This window comes from Perca fluviatilis, chromosome 7 (assembly GCF_010015445.1).
Source record: "Perca fluviatilis chromosome 7, GENO_Pfluv_1.0, whole genome shotgun sequence".
In the NCBI taxonomy this organism is placed as follows: Eukaryota; Metazoa; Chordata; class Actinopteri; order Perciformes; family Percidae; genus Perca; species Perca fluviatilis.
Genome location: NC_053118.1, coordinates 13,933,669 through 13,952,142, shown reverse-complemented (window position 1 = coordinate 13,952,142; position 18,474 = coordinate 13,933,669). Strand labels below are relative to the sequence as shown.

At 38.8% G+C, this 18,474-nt stretch overlaps 1 protein-coding gene across 1 annotated transcript in view; it reads right to left on the bottom strand.

Annotated features, from left to right (window-relative positions):
- The window catches only part of LOC120561928 (CUB and sushi domain-containing protein 3-like), a 292,084-nt gene that overhangs the window by 93,994 nt on the left and 179,616 nt on the right, over window positions 1-18,474 (bottom strand). Inside the window, exons 35-39 of the mRNA XM_039805270.1 lie at window positions 11,543-11,667; window positions 10,206-10,218; window positions 9,890-9,994; window positions 2,019-2,137; window positions 797-866 (exon numbers count right to left, since the gene is read on the bottom strand). Coding sequence (XP_039661204.1) covers window positions 797-866; window positions 2,019-2,137; window positions 9,890-9,994; window positions 10,206-10,218; window positions 11,543-11,667 — 432 coding nt within the window. The remainder of the gene's footprint in view (window positions 1-796; window positions 867-2,018; window positions 2,138-9,889; window positions 9,995-10,205; window positions 10,219-11,542; window positions 11,668-18,474) is intronic.

The following is an 18,474-nucleotide window of genomic DNA, read 5'->3' as shown; positions in this document are numbered from 1 at the left end:
AATTAAAGTATCAAGTTTCTTCCAGAAACTTATTGGTGGGGGTAAGGGGATCATTGTACTTGTATATTATGTTATAACTAACACAAGGAATTATGTTCATTTTAACAACAGCAAAGACACGCGCATTTAAGAGCAGGCCTGTCAACAGTAAAGCTAGGATATATGTCTGCAGTGAACTGTGAAAACCAAGGGACAGGATATTTACATGAATAGTGCAGTGAGTGAGTGCATTCATTTGCAAGCGGCTGTGTGTTTACACGCCCTTCGCACTAGTGTGTGTGTAAGTTTATGTACATGTGTAATTGGGGGCAACAGAACAGTGAGGTGTCAAAAGAGAAAGTCGTACGCTTCCTTAGTGATCTCTAGAATCCGTCACTGTGGCAATCAACTTTAGAGGAAGTGTTGGGGGAGAGTAGAGACTCTCATCAGAGGCATCAGAAATCAAACAACACACAGAGATGGTGCAAAGCCTTATTGATTTTTCAGAAAATTCATAATCCCTACCCCTCAAGCCTCCACGCCCACCCATCATCCCCTCCCCTGGTCTTACAATGAAATTGTTGCTTTCTCTCATACAAGTCCTCTGTGAGGCCAGTGATCTATTGTGTGGCTGTGTATGAGTAAAGTATTGTAAAAAAGATAAACAAGGAAAAAGTCAATAAAAAAAAAATGAATGGCAAAAGACAAACAAAAAGACTGAATCTGTGTTTCATGCAACAAATACGGTTTTGGCATTTGGCACCTCATTGAAAGCATACATGCTGGCAATGTCAGACTGTATAAAATAATACATTACCTAAACACAGTGGCACAGGGTAATTCCACCTTCTGACGGGGCCAGGCATGCAGGTAATATATGCATTACCCTGTTCAGGAAAACAAACAAAAACAATATATTCAGCACCTCCAAAATATAGTGCAATTTAAAAGAAAAAAGAATAACCACTAAGAGATCTAACAGACAGGTCTTCTGCAAGCAGATTTTATCTCTGTCCAATGGATCTTTGGAATTGGTCAGATTTTTGGATTTCTCAAAATCCTCTTTTCAAGGTCTTGTGTGTAAATATTTGATGGTATCAAGAGTAGGAGAGGGACCTCTTGCTGCTAGCTGGGGCAGCAAGAGTACTGACTACTAGAATACTGAGAGATGTGTTCTAGAAAAGACAAACATCCTACTTCCACACTTGTTTTCTGTTAGATAAAACAATATCATTTGTAAAATATTCTTAGCACTGTTGTTTTAATCCTTTCAAAATGTAGTGCAGTCCGGATGTTTCCTGCAGCTAAAATGCTAGTAAAATGCATTAATACATGTGTATTCTCCAGCCAGCTCGTACACTAACGTCAAACCTGAAAACAGACATCTACTTAAGCATGGTTGTGTATACACAGTTGTACGACACACATACACATGAACTCAATAGACTCTTGTACTTGTGTTTTTGTCTACAATGGCCTCTGGTCTATTTCTGGTGTTCAGACACTCAGCCTTAAGATGTGTGTAAGAAGTTGCTGGTTGGTCCAGAGAGAATGTGAAAAGAAGTGAATGCCCGAGACATGAAGAAAAATCGGTGTGGGATTAGTGAGGCGACTGTTAACACAATCCATCGCCCGTGGCGTTGGAGGGTTCTACAGCTGAAAACGCCAGAGCTACAGTATCTACTCGAGGAGGATTGGGGAAAGTTAAAGCTGCTTTGTAACAGGCGCACACGAACACACACGAACATCCAAGCAGAGAAGCACGCAAGCAAAGTACACACAATAAAGATGCAAGCTTAAATACATGGACAGTTACCTCACCCTTGTGCATTCCCACATTTCTTTTCTGTAAATACTGCTTCCGTTCACACACACACAAATTACATAGAAAAAGTACTTAGTAACGCTCCCTTGACAGACTCAGCCTTTGGGGGTATTCCCTTAAAAATTGTCACTCCAGGCAGGTAGATATGATTCACTTGTCATAACCATAAAATATCTGGATATCCGCTTTACCAGCACTGTATGCTTTCACCTACCTGTAACGAGAAGCCTTGATCACATTGGAAGGAAACCATGTCACCCACGGTGTAGCGGTCGCCCACTTTCTGGCCGTTACTGGGAGGCAGCGGCTCTGGGCACGAATCCAAACCTATTGCTTAGGACAGAGTCACAACACACAAGTGTGGACAGCGATCATTCTTCTGCACATTATGGCTACAATCAAAACCTGCAACTGCTCAACACATTTGTTATTGTTTAATTATTGAAAATCCATTACATAATTAATGGCAACATTTACACTTAATAACCTAATACCTATGGAGAAAAGGGAAACATTGAATTAAAACCAAATATTTAAAAACATGTAATTACACAGTGCTTCATTTTAATGGGCTTGTAATTGCACAATAATTGAGTAAGTTTTTTTTTCCTCCTTCCCATCATCATAACATTTAGAAACTGGAACAAGTCACAAAGCTATTCTACTGGTGGCTGTAATCGCAAAATCCTTGACTGTGATCTGAAGCGATCACTGTGAAATTACAAAGCAATCCTTGACAGAAGCATTGAGCTCCATTGGAACAAAGTGATTACAGTGCCAAGTACCGAGAGACCTGATATTGTGTTTTATTGGGTTAAAAGCAATGGTGATCCCAGCTATGGGCTGTGTTAAAGGTGCTCTAAGTGATGTGACGCGTTTTTTAGGCTACAACATTTTTTGTCACACAGCAAACATCTCCTCCCTATCCGCTAGCTGCCTGTCCCCTGAACACACTAACGCTGCTGCAGTGATGGCTCAATCACCTCCTTCTTGTCGGTTATTGGCTGGAACACTGTTTGTTATGGTTCGTGGTGCAAGTTGGCGCAGTTTGTTTTTGTTGCCGTTTGTGGAACCTGGGCTGTCTACAGAGACCACGTTTTTTTACAGTGTGTTCAGGGGACAGGCAGCTCGCGGATAGTGAGGAGATGTTTGCTGTATGTGACAAAAAATGTTGTAACCTAAAAAATGCGTCACATCACTTAGAGCACCTTTAATGTAAGGTAATTTGAGGTTAATTTAAGCTACAGTCACTTTTACAGACAGCAAATATATTCTACAGTTTCAGAATAATATGTCCTAGAGGAGACTCAACAAATACATATAAAATTCACAACTGCAGGCAGAGAAGCAAACATCTCACATTTTACTTCATTATTGATATGCCCATACACACTCAGTGAAAAGTAGCAATGGAAAAAAATGCTTATTTTTGTAAGTTTTCAACTGCCAAGTCATCTGTCAATAGGTTGTTTGAATTCAGTATTAAAATGGGCTGTTGTGCTGCTGCACCAATAATACATAAATAAAAGAAAGGAGAAATAGACATTCATGCATACGTTTTTTCCATGACGCATAATTATTAAGCAGGCAGTAGGGTGAAAGGTAGTGGAAAGGATATTCTAACCCAGCTACAAAAATAAGACCAATGTACTGTATCCCAACCTATGTGTAGGCACAGATAACACATACACACAGCCCTCAAAAAAGAAAAATACACACAAATGTACAAACACTCACACACAAGCCCACTCAAAGAGTTAACCTGCCCAAGCAAGTAGGTGGGTGGATGAATGTAAACATATCAGCCGAAACGGCCACAAAAGATTCAGAACAATTTATTGGCAACTCTTCAGAGCAGCAGGAGTGGCCATTCCACTGAGCATCTAGTGATATTTACAGAGGATATTTGGGTGGGAGGAGAGAGTAACCTAAGAGGCGCAGAGCAGGAAGCAATATGACAGATATTCACAGATACAACAACTAAAGAAGAGCTACTGCACAAGATGAGTGGGTGGATTCTTTGAAGTTTTGTCATATGTGGGTTTAAATAAAGTATGACTTTGACAAATTAATATGAAATTGATTCAAGGAGATTTGGTGATGCAATTCATGAAAGAGCTGCCTATAGTGGAAGGCTGCCATGACGTAGGTTTGACATCAAAGCACAATGCAGCTATAAATAACTGTTTCATGAAATGATCATGTTTGTTTTAACTGTAGGGAACAATCGGCAGTTTCCTAATGCAGTTGATTATTGCTTCAATAGTGGTTCAAAGAATCAAAGTGAATATAGGATTGGTGAAATATTGTAATAGAGGATGCTCTGACAACTGTTTGCATTATATACAGGAATAAAAAAGAAAGTGCATGTGTATGTGTACATTCATGTCACACAGAGAACACTAGAAATAAACTTATTCATACAAAACTTCATGGATTCAACCAAACCTGAGCTCAGAAAAACATTTTGTTGGTAAGCATATATTAAAGTCCGCATTAATCAGTGATAAACAATCAAAGGGTCCAATTTACACAGCCAGAGGCAGTGTGCCAGGTCACAGATGGACCTTTACGCTCAGGTCAGTTTAAGAGTGGGTGCCCACTAACAGACGGCACCCTTGAGCTCCAGATGGGTTCCAGTCAAGTTGTCAGAATACACATTTTGGCAAGGATTGGTGTCACCCTGCTGTGAGAAGGTCGACACCCACTGTTCCCGAGTACGCAACTGCGTCTAGTACCGTCCATGAAACATGCTTCATATTTTTAACAGCATGTCTTGCCGGTTGTATTTAGCCAATGAAATGTCAGAAGTGTGTGTCAGCATTATGCATTGCTTCTATTGGACTCCCCCCAGATTGTTGAGAATTGATTTGATAGACACACCAAATTGTTGGATATGTAAGAGGACAGCCAACTACTTCATGTCCTATGGTCCTGTGATAAGGTCCAGGAATTGTGGACTGGGATACATGATAACCTATGTCAGATTGCAGGGACCCAGGTTCCATTCAGCCCTAGATAATTTGTTCTAGGAGATGGATCAATCCTAAGTGGAATAGATAAGCACATAAGAAGCTGTGTCAAAAGTAGTGTAATGATATCCAGACAGATTATTTAAAGAGAATGTAGAAATGAAGGGGTGCAGTCAATCCAAGAGCTTGTGAGATGGCTTGGGTTGTGGATTTTGAAAAAAAATGTCATACAAACGGTTTGCCAGACTGGATGTCTAAACAGGAAAATGGGGAAGGTACCTGAGCTTTCTGTAGGGCTCCTATGAAGCTTTGTGCTGGGAAGAGACATATGCTGGGGTTTATGGTGTTGTCATTTATAAATATGTTTATTTTATCTATAGTTTGTCTATTTTGTTGCATGGTCTTGAATATTGTAGTTACTGTGTCATATTTTCTTGATTTTTGCCTGGGTGGGTGGTGATGACAGGGGTGGGGGGGTATGTTCATGTTACAAATTGTATGTTTTGTGTGTGGTGTTAAAAAAGTAAAAAAAATGTTTTTGTTAATCTCAAAAATAGAAGTGTGTCACCAGTTACTAGCTAAACTTGCCTACTCCCCAAGTGTAGCTGAGAGTTTTACCTACTCTTGTTTGCAATTGAATATGGGAATTTACATAAATGTATTTATTACAATAATATATTGGACCTGTAAAAGAAAACTGTTTAATATCTGAAAAAGTAGGTTGGTTGCAAAAAATACACCAAGATAATGAAAGCTACTTTGTAGATGCAAAAGCAAAAACATGCAGGTTACACAATAGAGAATAGTTTACTGAGTGGAAAAGCGGTCTCTATGTAAGGGTACACAGAAATGCAGCAGCAAACTCAAGGTTCAAGTTTGCAAAGCACAGTTCTGTGGCTATCTACTGTCAACAGCACAGGCAACTGAGAATTTAAAATAAGGAAGAGATCATTTAGGTGGGTGGCGGCATGTGCAGTAGGAAAGAATGGAGTAGAGCAGATAATTTAAGGTACATCAAATGCACATTTCGGCCTCAGTCATTGTGTAATGTGAAGTTGAGCTTGTACACAAACCGACTGGTCTATCTCACTGTCAATCAACATATCTATCTGCAAAATAAGCTATCATGCTTGCCTGTAACCCCTCCTTACATGTTGGGATGATCCGATCAACATGTGAGCATCAGCGTTTGGTTGTATCCCATTCGACTTATGGGGGAAGAGACTGAATAGTATGTTATGTATTGGGTATGAAGCTTTTGTAAACTATTCACTGTCTAACAGCTGACCCTTGACCCCGTATGACACAAAACAATGTTTCATTTTATCACATTTTGCCTTTTTTATTCATTGGTTATGAGGATGTTGTAAACCCAAAGTTCCTGACAGTTTCAACAAAAATCTCACAGCTGTCACTGAGTTAAAATGCTCTTTTGTAAAAAGCTATCATATTTGACTACTTTAGAATTCTGATAAAATGCATTCAACATTTTAAATAAATCATATTATCTTATTTAGAAAAATGAAATAATTCCATATTTGAAGGTAATGAGTAACTTTGACAGGCTTATAAATAGCAGTAGTAACAAGTGATGATTATCATCACAAATATCAGATCGTTGTTATCTTCCTCTGTATGCTGATCATCATTATCATCATTAACCAGAAAAATAGTTACATTTTTGCTACCTTCATAATTAAGTAAAACCACCAGTCTAATAAATTTGACAACCAGGTAATCTGCTAAATTAACTGACCGTATCAAAACCACGATCATATTAATTTGCAAACATAATCAACATTCTTGATCCGGCCATCATGACATTTATACATCAATCATAATAAAAAGAAAACTGACACAAGGCTCACATTTCTTGAAAGTGGGCACAAAATCGGTCACTTGTGGGGTGCGAATGCACATAGGCAAGATTATTTTTATAACTTCGATAACTGAGAAGCACAAAAACCGTCCCGTCAAGATGCAGTACAACTTGGAAAAAAATACGGGAGGATAAAATACACTAATGGTAGGAATGTCAGTATCTGCAGGTAAAGTCAGAGAGAGATTCAATAATCATCAATCACATCAGCTTCTTCAATCCTTTTAAAAGCAGTGGGTGGGAAGGAGAGATATCTCAGAATTAAGTATGTATCGTGAGAATGCCTGCTGTGCACCTCGCTTACTACAGTCTGGTGTTTAGTGTGTACAGAAATACAGAAGGTCATGTACCTATTATGTTAAATCCCACCGCAGTCCATCACAATTAAAACAGGTTCAACAACTCTCCTCCAGTACCCCATGATTTATTCATCGAGCGTTTTTGGCTATCTTGCCTTCATCAGGTCGGTGCCTGAGGCCGTTTCCAGTTTCTGGGTTTCTTACTCATCAATGGCTAAAATGGCTGAATATCCATTTTTCAATACAGGTAAACAAATTCTGGAATCTTCAACCTAATTATTCAGGCTACTCTTTCAAAACACGCTGTATTCAACTAACCTCCATCACTTTTTCTGATTTACCCAAATTAATTTCAAAGTTCATCTGCATTTAAACTTAACGGTGAAAATAAAGAGACTTGCATACAAATGAAAGTGACACTTCTGGTGGCGTTGCACTAGCATTACTTTGAGACGGGTCACATTGACCAGACTAGCACATGAGAGAAAGACCACATCATAGCCATTTTACATTGTATTGCCGTGTACATTACCGCAGCACAGCTTACAGTATGGTTCACTGCTGAAGAAGCAAGTGTTAAGAATATGTGATTTGATTGCAAGTAATCAAGTATGTGTATGGACCAGGTGACTGTGATTTTTGCTCTTGGTCTTAAATGAGCCATGATATAATAATTTACTTGAAAAGTGCATAAATTCAGGTACTTATCAATAATCTGTAGTATGCTTAGCATTTACAGAAAACTGGAAGTACTTTTTTTATTTGATCTTTATTTATCCAGGTAAGCCGATCGAGAACAAATTCTCATTTGCAACGACGACCTGTCACATTCACACATTTATACTTGGAAACTGCCCAGTACAACCCCAGTCTCTGACCCAGATTTATTCTGTAGGTCTGGGGATTGAACCAACGGCCGCCCTGAAGCTTGCTTCTCTAACCTTAAGGCCACCACTGCCCAAGCATTACATAAGCATACACATTACCATGGTGTCATTTGAGTGGAGTAACATCATCTAATTTCAGTGGATGAATTTCTTTTCTAGAATTGATTCATTTTGTTGTCACAGTCACTACATGTAGCTCATGTGTGAAGTCAGCTATAGCTTACTGCATACTGTCTGCCTTAGGAGAGCCGGTTAAACGCTTGGCTTTTGAAAAGTCGTAGTGGTGGGTGGTATAAGATTTCTATAACTGGTCTCAATGGACTGCAACAATCCCCCAAAGGAAACATTTTAAAATGGATGGTTGACTGGCTGGGTCTGTGCCAATCCCTCTTGCCTTTTCTTCCCACTGTACTGAGCATTCAGAGAAATAATTTGTCGCTAAAAACTTGTGTGTAATAAATAAAAGGCTAGAAATAAGATACAAACATACAACCAACTAGTCTGGATAGAAAACTGAAAATCTAGTAAAAACTGAAAATCTGAACTCACAAAATGGGAAACAGACCACAAAAACAGAAATGCTTAATGAGCATAGTTCCACAGAGAAGCAACATGGCTTGATCACACATACAAATGTTTGCCAATAGGCAGACAGTAGAACCATATGGCAGGCAAGCTAAGAAATATGAACAGCAACAGAGAAAGCATTTTGACTGGAGCCGGGTTTACACAAAGCATCAGGGAATGCACTTTACAACGGCAGCAGTGGCAAAGTGTAAGACCGACATAGAGGAAAGAGCTGACTGAGACATGGCACTGAAGTGATTCTCAGCAGTAGGTCGCGGTGGTGGGGGAGGGTGTTAGTGCAGAGAGGAAAGAGCCCACAGAGAGAGACAGCTACGGAGTGCTTCCAGGAAAGAAGAGGGTGTTGTGGAGACGAACGCCGACTGCAAGAGACATGAATGTGAAATTGTTCTCTCTGCAGTGGTATGATGCTCGCGGACTGAAACGACTCACAGCGAGGACAGACTCAGTGACAGGAATGCTTTTTTGTTTTGCAATACATTTGAGGGAATGGACTGTTAGTTAGAGTGGAAACTGGTTTTACTCAAAACCACGTTTTTGTTTAGTTGAGTTGTGTATGAGATCTCAAAGCTGGTTATGTTAGCAGGGCTCTTATCACATCCTTTTTTTGAAATACACATCCTCCAGCATTTTATCTAAACATTTTGGAGTTCATGTCTTCTCAACTACTTTTCCCGTGTTTGCACTTTTTCACTGGCCTTGATGTACTTTGCTGAAAATGAGTGACAATGGGTCTCCCATAGTCACACATTGTACTAAGAAAATTGCTTTTACGTGAAGGTGAGCTGTAATTAACCAGCTAGCAGAAAGACAAATGTGAGGAAGAGACAGAGAAAGCACCAGCTTAAAATCCATCTAACCTTTGAGAGACAAACAGCAATGAGGAAAATTACCTTGACATTAAAAGAGACAATGGGAAAGTGCCAGAGATGTAAATAACAGTAGGTAAATTGGTCACAAAGGACTGTATTATTAAATATCTGCAGAAGAGCTCCATGCAAATCAGCAACCCTATTTTCATTTACACAATTTTTGAATGGGAGGACTTAGTAAATCAGTCGCTCCACTGGGGCCAGCTATACTCCTTAAATTTTAGTGCACAATAAATGTTCAGCATGCTCCTTTGCAAATATGCCCCTAACTGAATAGCCCACTGAGAGTGAGTAAATTTAGTCCCTAAATGAAAAAGGATGTGGGTCCAGTACATTGTAGCAATGGGAGGAAACGACCATCGGGGAATATCATGCCAGAATGAAAAGAGCGAAAGAAAGAAAAACTTTGCCCACTCACTCTATACCCTCACACTCTTTCTTTCTATGCCCAACTGTGCCACGCAGACCAGCTGTCCATCTTATTTCTTATACCTCTGTGCAGTAGCTGGAAGCCGGTGGCAGATGGACACATACAAACTGACAATGGACAAGTGACAGGCAGGCAGGCAGGGATGCCGTCTCTCCTCATACCTGTGTACTCCAAGTGGAAGCCAGCGGCAGATACACTGATGTCAGACTGGAAGGTCAAGTACAGGTTGTTTGATGTGCTGTTCAGCAGCTGAGGAATTGTTGTACCTGTGTTTTATAATATACATAAGACAATTACGACCATGTCTAGTCCATATTCCAGATTCAAGACTACCAAAAACATGTGGACATGTACAATGCATGAACATGTATTGAACGTCAATAATATGCACTATAGATAATAATTCAGATACAGTAACAATTCTGCTATAGGTTAGTTAAATAATTTTCTGGAGTCTGGACATCGCAGCCATTTTACCTCCATAAACTCGCTGAAGGAGAGTTGCTGAGTATATCAGCATGTACATACAAAATGATGGTGCAAAACTAAAATACAAAGTGCCTCACATAATCATAGACAGTATGGACTATATATATATATATATAGTCCATACTGTCTATACACATATATACACACACACATATATATATACACACATGCATACAGTATATATATATATACACACACACACACACATAAATATATATACACACATACATATATACACACACACATACACACACACACACACATATATATACACACACACACTCACACACACATATACACACACTCACACACACACATATATATACACATATATACACACACATATACATATATACACACATATACATATATATACACACATATACATATATATACACACACACATATACATATATATACACACACACACACACACACATATATATATATATAAAAAAAAAAAAAAAAAAAAAAAAAAAACACACAAAAAAAAAAAAAAAAAAAAAAAAAAAAAAAAAAAAAAAAAAAAAAAAAAAAAAAAAAAAACACACACAAATATATATAAAGTACACACACATACAAAAAAAAGATAAAATATAGGAATAAAGAGAAATATAAATAAATGGTGTTAAAGGATAGGAATGAATAGAGACACAGTAGTGGTATGTAAGTGAAGACAGAAGGAAGGAAGAGTATAGAAGGAAGGAAAGGTGGAGGAAAAGATAAATAATGACAGAAAGTATACATGCAGAAAGGAAAAGAAGGGAATAGGAAATGGAGGAAATAGAAGGAATATAGACAATGGAATGGATAAATGGAGTAGGAAAGGAGTAGGAAAATATGGAAATGGACATGTACAGTGGAAGATAAAGATAGTAAGGAATGTTGGAAGAGACCCACATAGAAATGAAAGAGAGAGAGCGAATTAAAGGAGAAGGAATGGATGGGAAGAAAACATGGAGATACATTAGGAAAGGAGCTGAAGGCAAAGGCATGATATGTGGACTCCAGAGCAGGAATTACCACATGGAATGGATAACTGCAAAGAAAGTTCAAGGGAAAGGTGACAACCAAGAGAAGGTGTATATAAAGTAGAAATCAACAAATTTACTAACCGTTGACAATGCATGGTTGGTAGTTGGAATGCACAAATAATCTGAAAACAAAAATGCCTTAATATAAAATGCTGAAGAAAGCAGGAAAAATACACACAAACATTAGAAAACAAATGCATTTAAAAACCAAAATGGCTAGCTGACCATGTAACATCTTGTTATCTCTCATCAAACATTATATTACTACGATCTGCATCGGTTTTCTCTTACTTGGATGCCGGCTCCCTCGGGGACAGAGATTTTCCAGGCACAGTTCAGATAGTTGGTGTATGGATCTGGGTATCCGGGAGAGAGGATAGTGCCCCTGCGGTCAGTTAACACCCCGCCGCAGGGAACTAGACAAAAGATAACAGATTGAGAAGAAGAGAACAAAAAATAGAGAGTCAGTCATGACAGAGTTCAGGCTGAAGTCTGCACACACACCTGCAGAGCACGGATGGGGCAGGGGTCAGAGTGGGAAATTAGCAAACCGTCAAGCATTTAAAAGCATCATGCCACCCGCTTATACATGGCTTTTAAATGAGAATCTGTAAAAACACTTCATATGATGTAATTCTATGGACTCCAAGGAAAGCCAGCCTGATAACCATAAGTTGTACTCGTGGTATATATTGCAAACAAGCTTTATTTTATGAGTTTTAAACAGTATCCTGCATCATTGTCCACGTGATATTGTCCTTCAATACCTCAGTGGAGTTTTGCATGGCAGCGCACTCACACCTCGCTCTATTCAGACATTCAACAGTTCAAACCTGATGTTATTTGATCTCTCGCAGGCCACACAAATCACATCTTTCAATCGTGAAAGCTATTCCTCTCAAAGCGCACCTTGTTTCTACCAGTGCCACAAGTAACATATTTATCAAGCCTCTCGGCTCTCAGATGAATCTTGAAATGGAGTCACTGGCCAGGTTGTGCTGACATTTTCAGGCACTTTGATATATTTGAGCATGGGTAAAAATCAAAATGAAAAAAGGGCCCCAACTGTTACAATTTCTTTATTGCTTTTCAGACAGTGCCAATTGGCCTTGTATCCGGCCAGCTAACTTCTACAGTGTTTGGCTCCACTTTTTGTCCATTAAGGATTGTGGTAACCCAGCCTTGCAGACTAGAATCCTTTGGATTATTACACACAACAAAACACAGAAGCAAATGCATTTCCTTCCTATTGAAATGTAATTCTGCTGGCTAATACAGAAACAAGCAACCCATTAGGCTGATACACTATCACAATAAGAGAAGTCTAATGCACAAGTGTGTTTGCTTTATCATTTATAGATTTGCTCGGTGAGATCCATTGTTCTGCTGTCACCAGCTGGAATGGAATCTGTTAAACCATTGCATACATTTCAACATAAATGACAGATACTATATACTACAAATAGAAGCGGTATACATTAAAAGTCTATATCGAAGCCTAGTGACTAAGGTGTACCAACTCCTTTATTGCTTTTCCTAGAGTTACCTAGCATTTGCTGTAAAAGGTTCTCCTGTATGAGCAAAGCTGTCACTCAGGGTGGATGATGTCCTTCAGATGTTCAGAGTAGTACGATGGGGCCTCACAATGAAGAACCAGCTGCTATTTGTCAAGGACAAGGGTTTACCCTGTACAGGTCAATGGTAATAACAGTTTTTCAATATCCATCAGCCACTGGAGGGTTCAATGTCAAAGACAATGGGAGACACAGAAGATTAAAGAAGAAAATATGCTAGTCATCACAAAGAAAAATCACACATTTTCAGCTATCAGCTTCCCACAATTTCAAATTCATCGATATTTTATAGGTTATGTCTACCTGATGGAATTATGCCAAAGAGACTAGTCCATTCCATTAATTCCAAGTGACACATTCGAGAAAATGACTTCAGTACTGTACCTCACAGCAATCACACATCGGAGCAATCACACTTTAATATAATCACCGCCGCGGTAATGTCATCTTCAGCTAACGCAGTTCATATGTATTAAGTATTGTTTAACTCTTGCTTCAAGACTAAAGGAGAACAGCTTGTGTATTGTTTTTAGAATTCTGCTCTGCAAATGAAACATGAAGGTCAATGCCTATTAAATCTAGAGTACTGTAGTCAGAATGTAGTATCCTGTGGACACTGGTTAAAGGTTCCTTGAAGGTACAGTATAAGGTGCCAATTCACTAAATAGTCACTGATAGACATAGTTAGTGACCGAGTGTCCAGAATGTCATTGTCAATAACTGTTTTCTATTGAATTATGTTCTGCCGACTGTCCAGAATCATCAGATCTTCATTAGGTCCAACATTTAATGCTTGAGCAAAATGTCTGAATATAATAAAAGAACCCTTTCAAGAATAACAAAATATAGGCCTGTTCTCTCTCTGTACAAGTCTATAGAACTTAAATTCTTCTAGCATGAGACCACATTTTTGACAACAAGACTCATTCCAGACAAAGTCACAGTATTTCAGTATAATTTAACAGCTCCTTTGAGTCCCCTGAGCTGTCAGTTAATGTAATTGGTCGAGCAAGATTAGAAATCATGACACTCATAAAAGAATGAATGCTCTGCACCCGTCTCAATCTGTAGCAGGCTCATATGTCAGAGTTACTGCAGGTAGACAAGCGTGGAGACTACACACATTATGAGACACCATTTGACACCATCTGATATGCAGGGAATTCACCGCAACTTTTAATTAAAAGTGTTTTAATCAAGATATCAAAAACCTATCTGCACACAATGTGTGTAGCATATAGGGGTTTCACATCACATGCATTATTGAAAGGAGACATAAGCTCATTTTCAGGTTAATACTTGTGTTTGGGTTTCTACTAGAACATGGTTACATGCTTTAATGTTAAAAAAACTAAACTAAAAAATGTTTTTTCTCATACCCTCTGAATATACCTGTAATTACCTTATGTCCAAAACGGCGCATGTTATTGCCCGTCTCTTTAAGCTCCTCTCCTGAAAAAGTCCAGTCTACTCTGATTGGTCATTATATTATATCGAAAAGTCAAAAGAATTACCTCCTATGTCCTTTACTAACCACTTTTCCTTAACCTCAATGGTAAACATCATGAGGTCAAAGACTCTACTTTAAAGTTAACTAAAGTTCTTGCATTAAGCTGTTTATTAAACCACTCAAACAGTGCCATAATTACATTATATTAAATTGGGTTGAAATGTCTCACAGAAAATAAAAGCACGGTGCATACAGGGTTACGGCTGCCGGCTTTACTGCACACCTTAATATTCTGAATATGAATGGCGAAAAATAAACGATGCACTGAAGCACCTTTCCTTATCACTTAGACAATTCGAACAGTTCTTATCATGGCAGCCCCTTAACTACTATCGGGTCATTTCACTTCGTTAGGATCCTTCTTAAGCAAAATTGGGGCTGAAAATGTGCATATGCCACTTCCCACGCCAAGGTTGTGTTTATAAAAAAAACTTGACGGGAGAATGTGCAGTCCTCCACACAAACTCTGACCCATGCGTACGCACATTTTGGAGACAATAGGAATTGGCGATGCAAATGGTGAGATGGTGAACTGAAGTCAGACTGCAGAAAGTAAATGTGGGAATAACGATTACTCGTAATATTTTCAAGTATTGATGCCTCACTCCATATCATCCACGTTATCATGAAGATTAAATCCAGCAGTGTTGAGATTGTGAGAGTGATATTTTTTCCATAAACACCTTGTAAAATCCAACTCAAAAATTTTCTTAATTAAATCGGCGCTGCCTCTCCGCTACGGAGTGCAGGAGGAGATGACTGCATGGAATACAGGATAGCATCAAATACCCTAGATAGATAATTAGATAACAGCAGAACACAGTGTAAATAACTAAATATCGTTTTTTAATACTGTGCATATATCATCAAATGTCAAAGTCTAGAAATACAGCAGTTAAGCTCTCACGCAATCGTTACACTTAATCCTCGTTATCAGTCCGAATTTTAATACTGTTCGTGACAAAACCTGCATGAACAAACGTGTGTTTGTTAGACTTTCATCTTCAAATTGTATCTCGGGGTGGGGGATACCACTAGTTGATGCTGTGATTTTGGCAAGGTGTTAACAATTACAAATAGTTGTAAATGCTGCATGATGGCACTGCTGGCCATGCAGGACGACTACGCTAATGGAAGAATCAGGTGAGAAAGAGGCTTCAGGGACCATGACGATGACTGGCTTATATGCCAATTTAAATTCCCTAAAGCTGTGCTCTTGGATCTATGCACTGAATTGGGTCCAGTAGAGAGGGCAACGCGCCAGAACCGTGCTGTCCCGGTCCAAATACAGGTCCTCACCACTCTGGGGGCAAACGGCTCTTTCCAGAGGGAAATGGCAGACAGTTGTGTTTTTTATAAATATTATATACAGTGTAATCTTTTTCTATACAATTATATATCACTATATCACTTAAATTTAAGTATATATATATTCCTCAATTGCTTGGTTTACTTGTTCATTTTTAGGATAAATACATCCGACAAATGTCATAATCATGTTTATTCTTCATTACAAGCAGTATAGTTTAAGACTTTACTCTGAATTTCTTAAAATAAATAATTAAGCACCAAAGTGGACACCCCTGCCCTGAAGAAAACTATGACTATTTCCCCAAATTGTGGAGGGCCAGTTCAACTGGAATTGTATGTGGAAAAAATTTAACTGCTTCCATTCTCATGGAAAAGTTGCATTTTTGGGGGCTGAAAGATATGACCAATATTAGCCAGTTGGTCAAAGTCATTATGGATAATACTGTATAGTGAGCAAAAAAGAACATACTTACACAGTTTAATGACAAAAAAAAAAACTATTTAAAAAACACAAATTGCTTTCTGTATGTGGTCTTAATGTTTTGTATGGGTAGGTGGTAGGGCTGAACGATTTTTGAAAATAATCTAATTGCGATTTATTTAAAAAATATTGCGATTGCGATTCGATTATTTTTTAAGCTCTTTGTCTTCTGTATTAGTCAACAAAAACTAGCAATAAATCATTGTATAGTATGAACTTCACAAGATTAGATAGATTAAACAAGCTGTTCTTTCCTGGAGGCCAGGCCTGTATGTGATGGTGAAATTAGGTGATGCGTGAATTTATATGAATGACCTCTTTTATTTAACTACTTCAATCCCAGTAGTATATTGAGCACTGACCAAGCCTGGTGGAAACATTCATATGAAAGTCAGAAATAAATCACACTAAAGTGCAGATTGCAGAAATATAAAAACAAATGTGGCTTTACAACACTTAGTAGTATTTAGATTTAATTATTATTTACATAGACATATGTAAACATGTGGATTGCATTTTTTAAACACTGTCTTTGAACTTTACTAGACAGTTAAATAAGTAAAATATATACATCGGTGTATTTTCTTTAACAGCGCACAAGAGGAGCTGCCTCCAGCCCCCTCCTCCCCTCATGAAGTTGTCGTGCTGTGCATGACACAGCGTCAACGACGCTGCACTAGGCTCAGAGAGGCTATCGTATCGCGTTAGTAGTAGCATGCTGGTGTTGCCGTGGGATTAGCTAACTGTACTAATAAAACCGTTGAAACACCGTGGCCACGCTGCTGTGACAGCTCCCCGAACGTCATTTATCAGAGTCTGGTTGCTTAACCCTCTGCGCAGTCTCCTCCGGCTCCATATCTTTATAATGGAGCTAACCGGAGCTAACCGCTAATCAGAGCTAATCGTTGCTAACCGAGCCTTCAGTTCTGCGTGCCTGTATTCATTAACTGCATGTGTGGACTGGAGCCCGAATAAAACCCTTACAAGTTTTAAACTACAACTCAGAGTTGTTTGAATGACAGAAATCTGCTCAAGGTACGGCGTACCGTTAGCGTGCTAAGTTGATGCTTTCTCTGCGGACTACCGAGTGCGGACTGATTTGCTCTTGTGAGTCACGTGACCAAATCGCAGCCTTTGCGATTAGGAAATCGCGTTTTAACATATCGCGATATTATCGCAAATGCAATTAATCGTTCAGCCCTAGTAGGTGGTGGGATTTTTATTTGAAATTGTTGTTCTTGAATCTGCGATGCTTACTTTCTTGATAAAAAAGAAGTGCTGCAAATACACTGTTAGTCAAACTGGCAATACTTTCCACTTTCATTGCAGAAACTTAAACTCCTAGAAGTGACGTCAAGACCAGCTCATTTTGCTCCAAGAAGCCCTCTGGCCTGGCCTTACCACCACCCCCTGACTGAGACACTTGAATTGGTCTTGGGTGGCTATTTCAAAACAAGAATGCACTGTTTAAAAACAAGCTCAGTGTGACACAGTTTAATTTTTGACACCTTCGAAAAAGTGTTTAAGCCAACAGTGAATTCCATCCATGTGGGCATACAGAGTATGAATCATGGCAATCTCTGAGCTTATGTAATATTGGGCAGCCGTGATTTTCTACAGTCAGCAGTGATTTAGTTTGTGTGAGATTTAGGTGCCTTGCTCTCAGTTGGGCAGGAAAAGGTTGTGCTCATTTATCAGTATTTTTATCTTTACCTATAAAAGACCCTTCTTAAATGGTGATATAAGCAAGAGATTCCACAATTTACACATGACACTGAAAAATTGAAAAATCATCTGCATTACTTACATTTTTTAAAGCTCACTGTAAAGTACTTCAAGTCATACTCCACCAGGAAAGAAACAAAAAACGTCTCTTTATTCTCGCAACTATACTCCATAAAATTCAACAGAGGCCACCCAAACATATATGCATCCATCCAGGCAAGGCTAATTAAATCACGATAGAGCATTGTGCTAGCATTACTAAGCAGCAAAGCCTTAACCCTTCCTTGGCTTTGTATTTGTGAAATCGGAAAAAAAACAAGTGTTGCCTGACGATCCAGGTCAATCACAGCTGGACAAGGAGCTGGAAATGTATCTTCTGAAACACAGGTACCTCTCACAGGAGAGCAGTGTCTGATGCCATCATATCCCATAAAGAGGGCTTGAATAATTGAGCATAGTGTTTTTGTTGAAGCTTTCATGATATATATCCCTATTCTGGACTAGTACACTGCCGCTGGGGGAGAGGCTGCAGCCAGATTTAATCTCCAGATAAAAACTATTGTGTTTAAAATGGAACTGCGCGTGCCGCTGCTATTCCCTTACCACTTGGCAGTAAACTTGG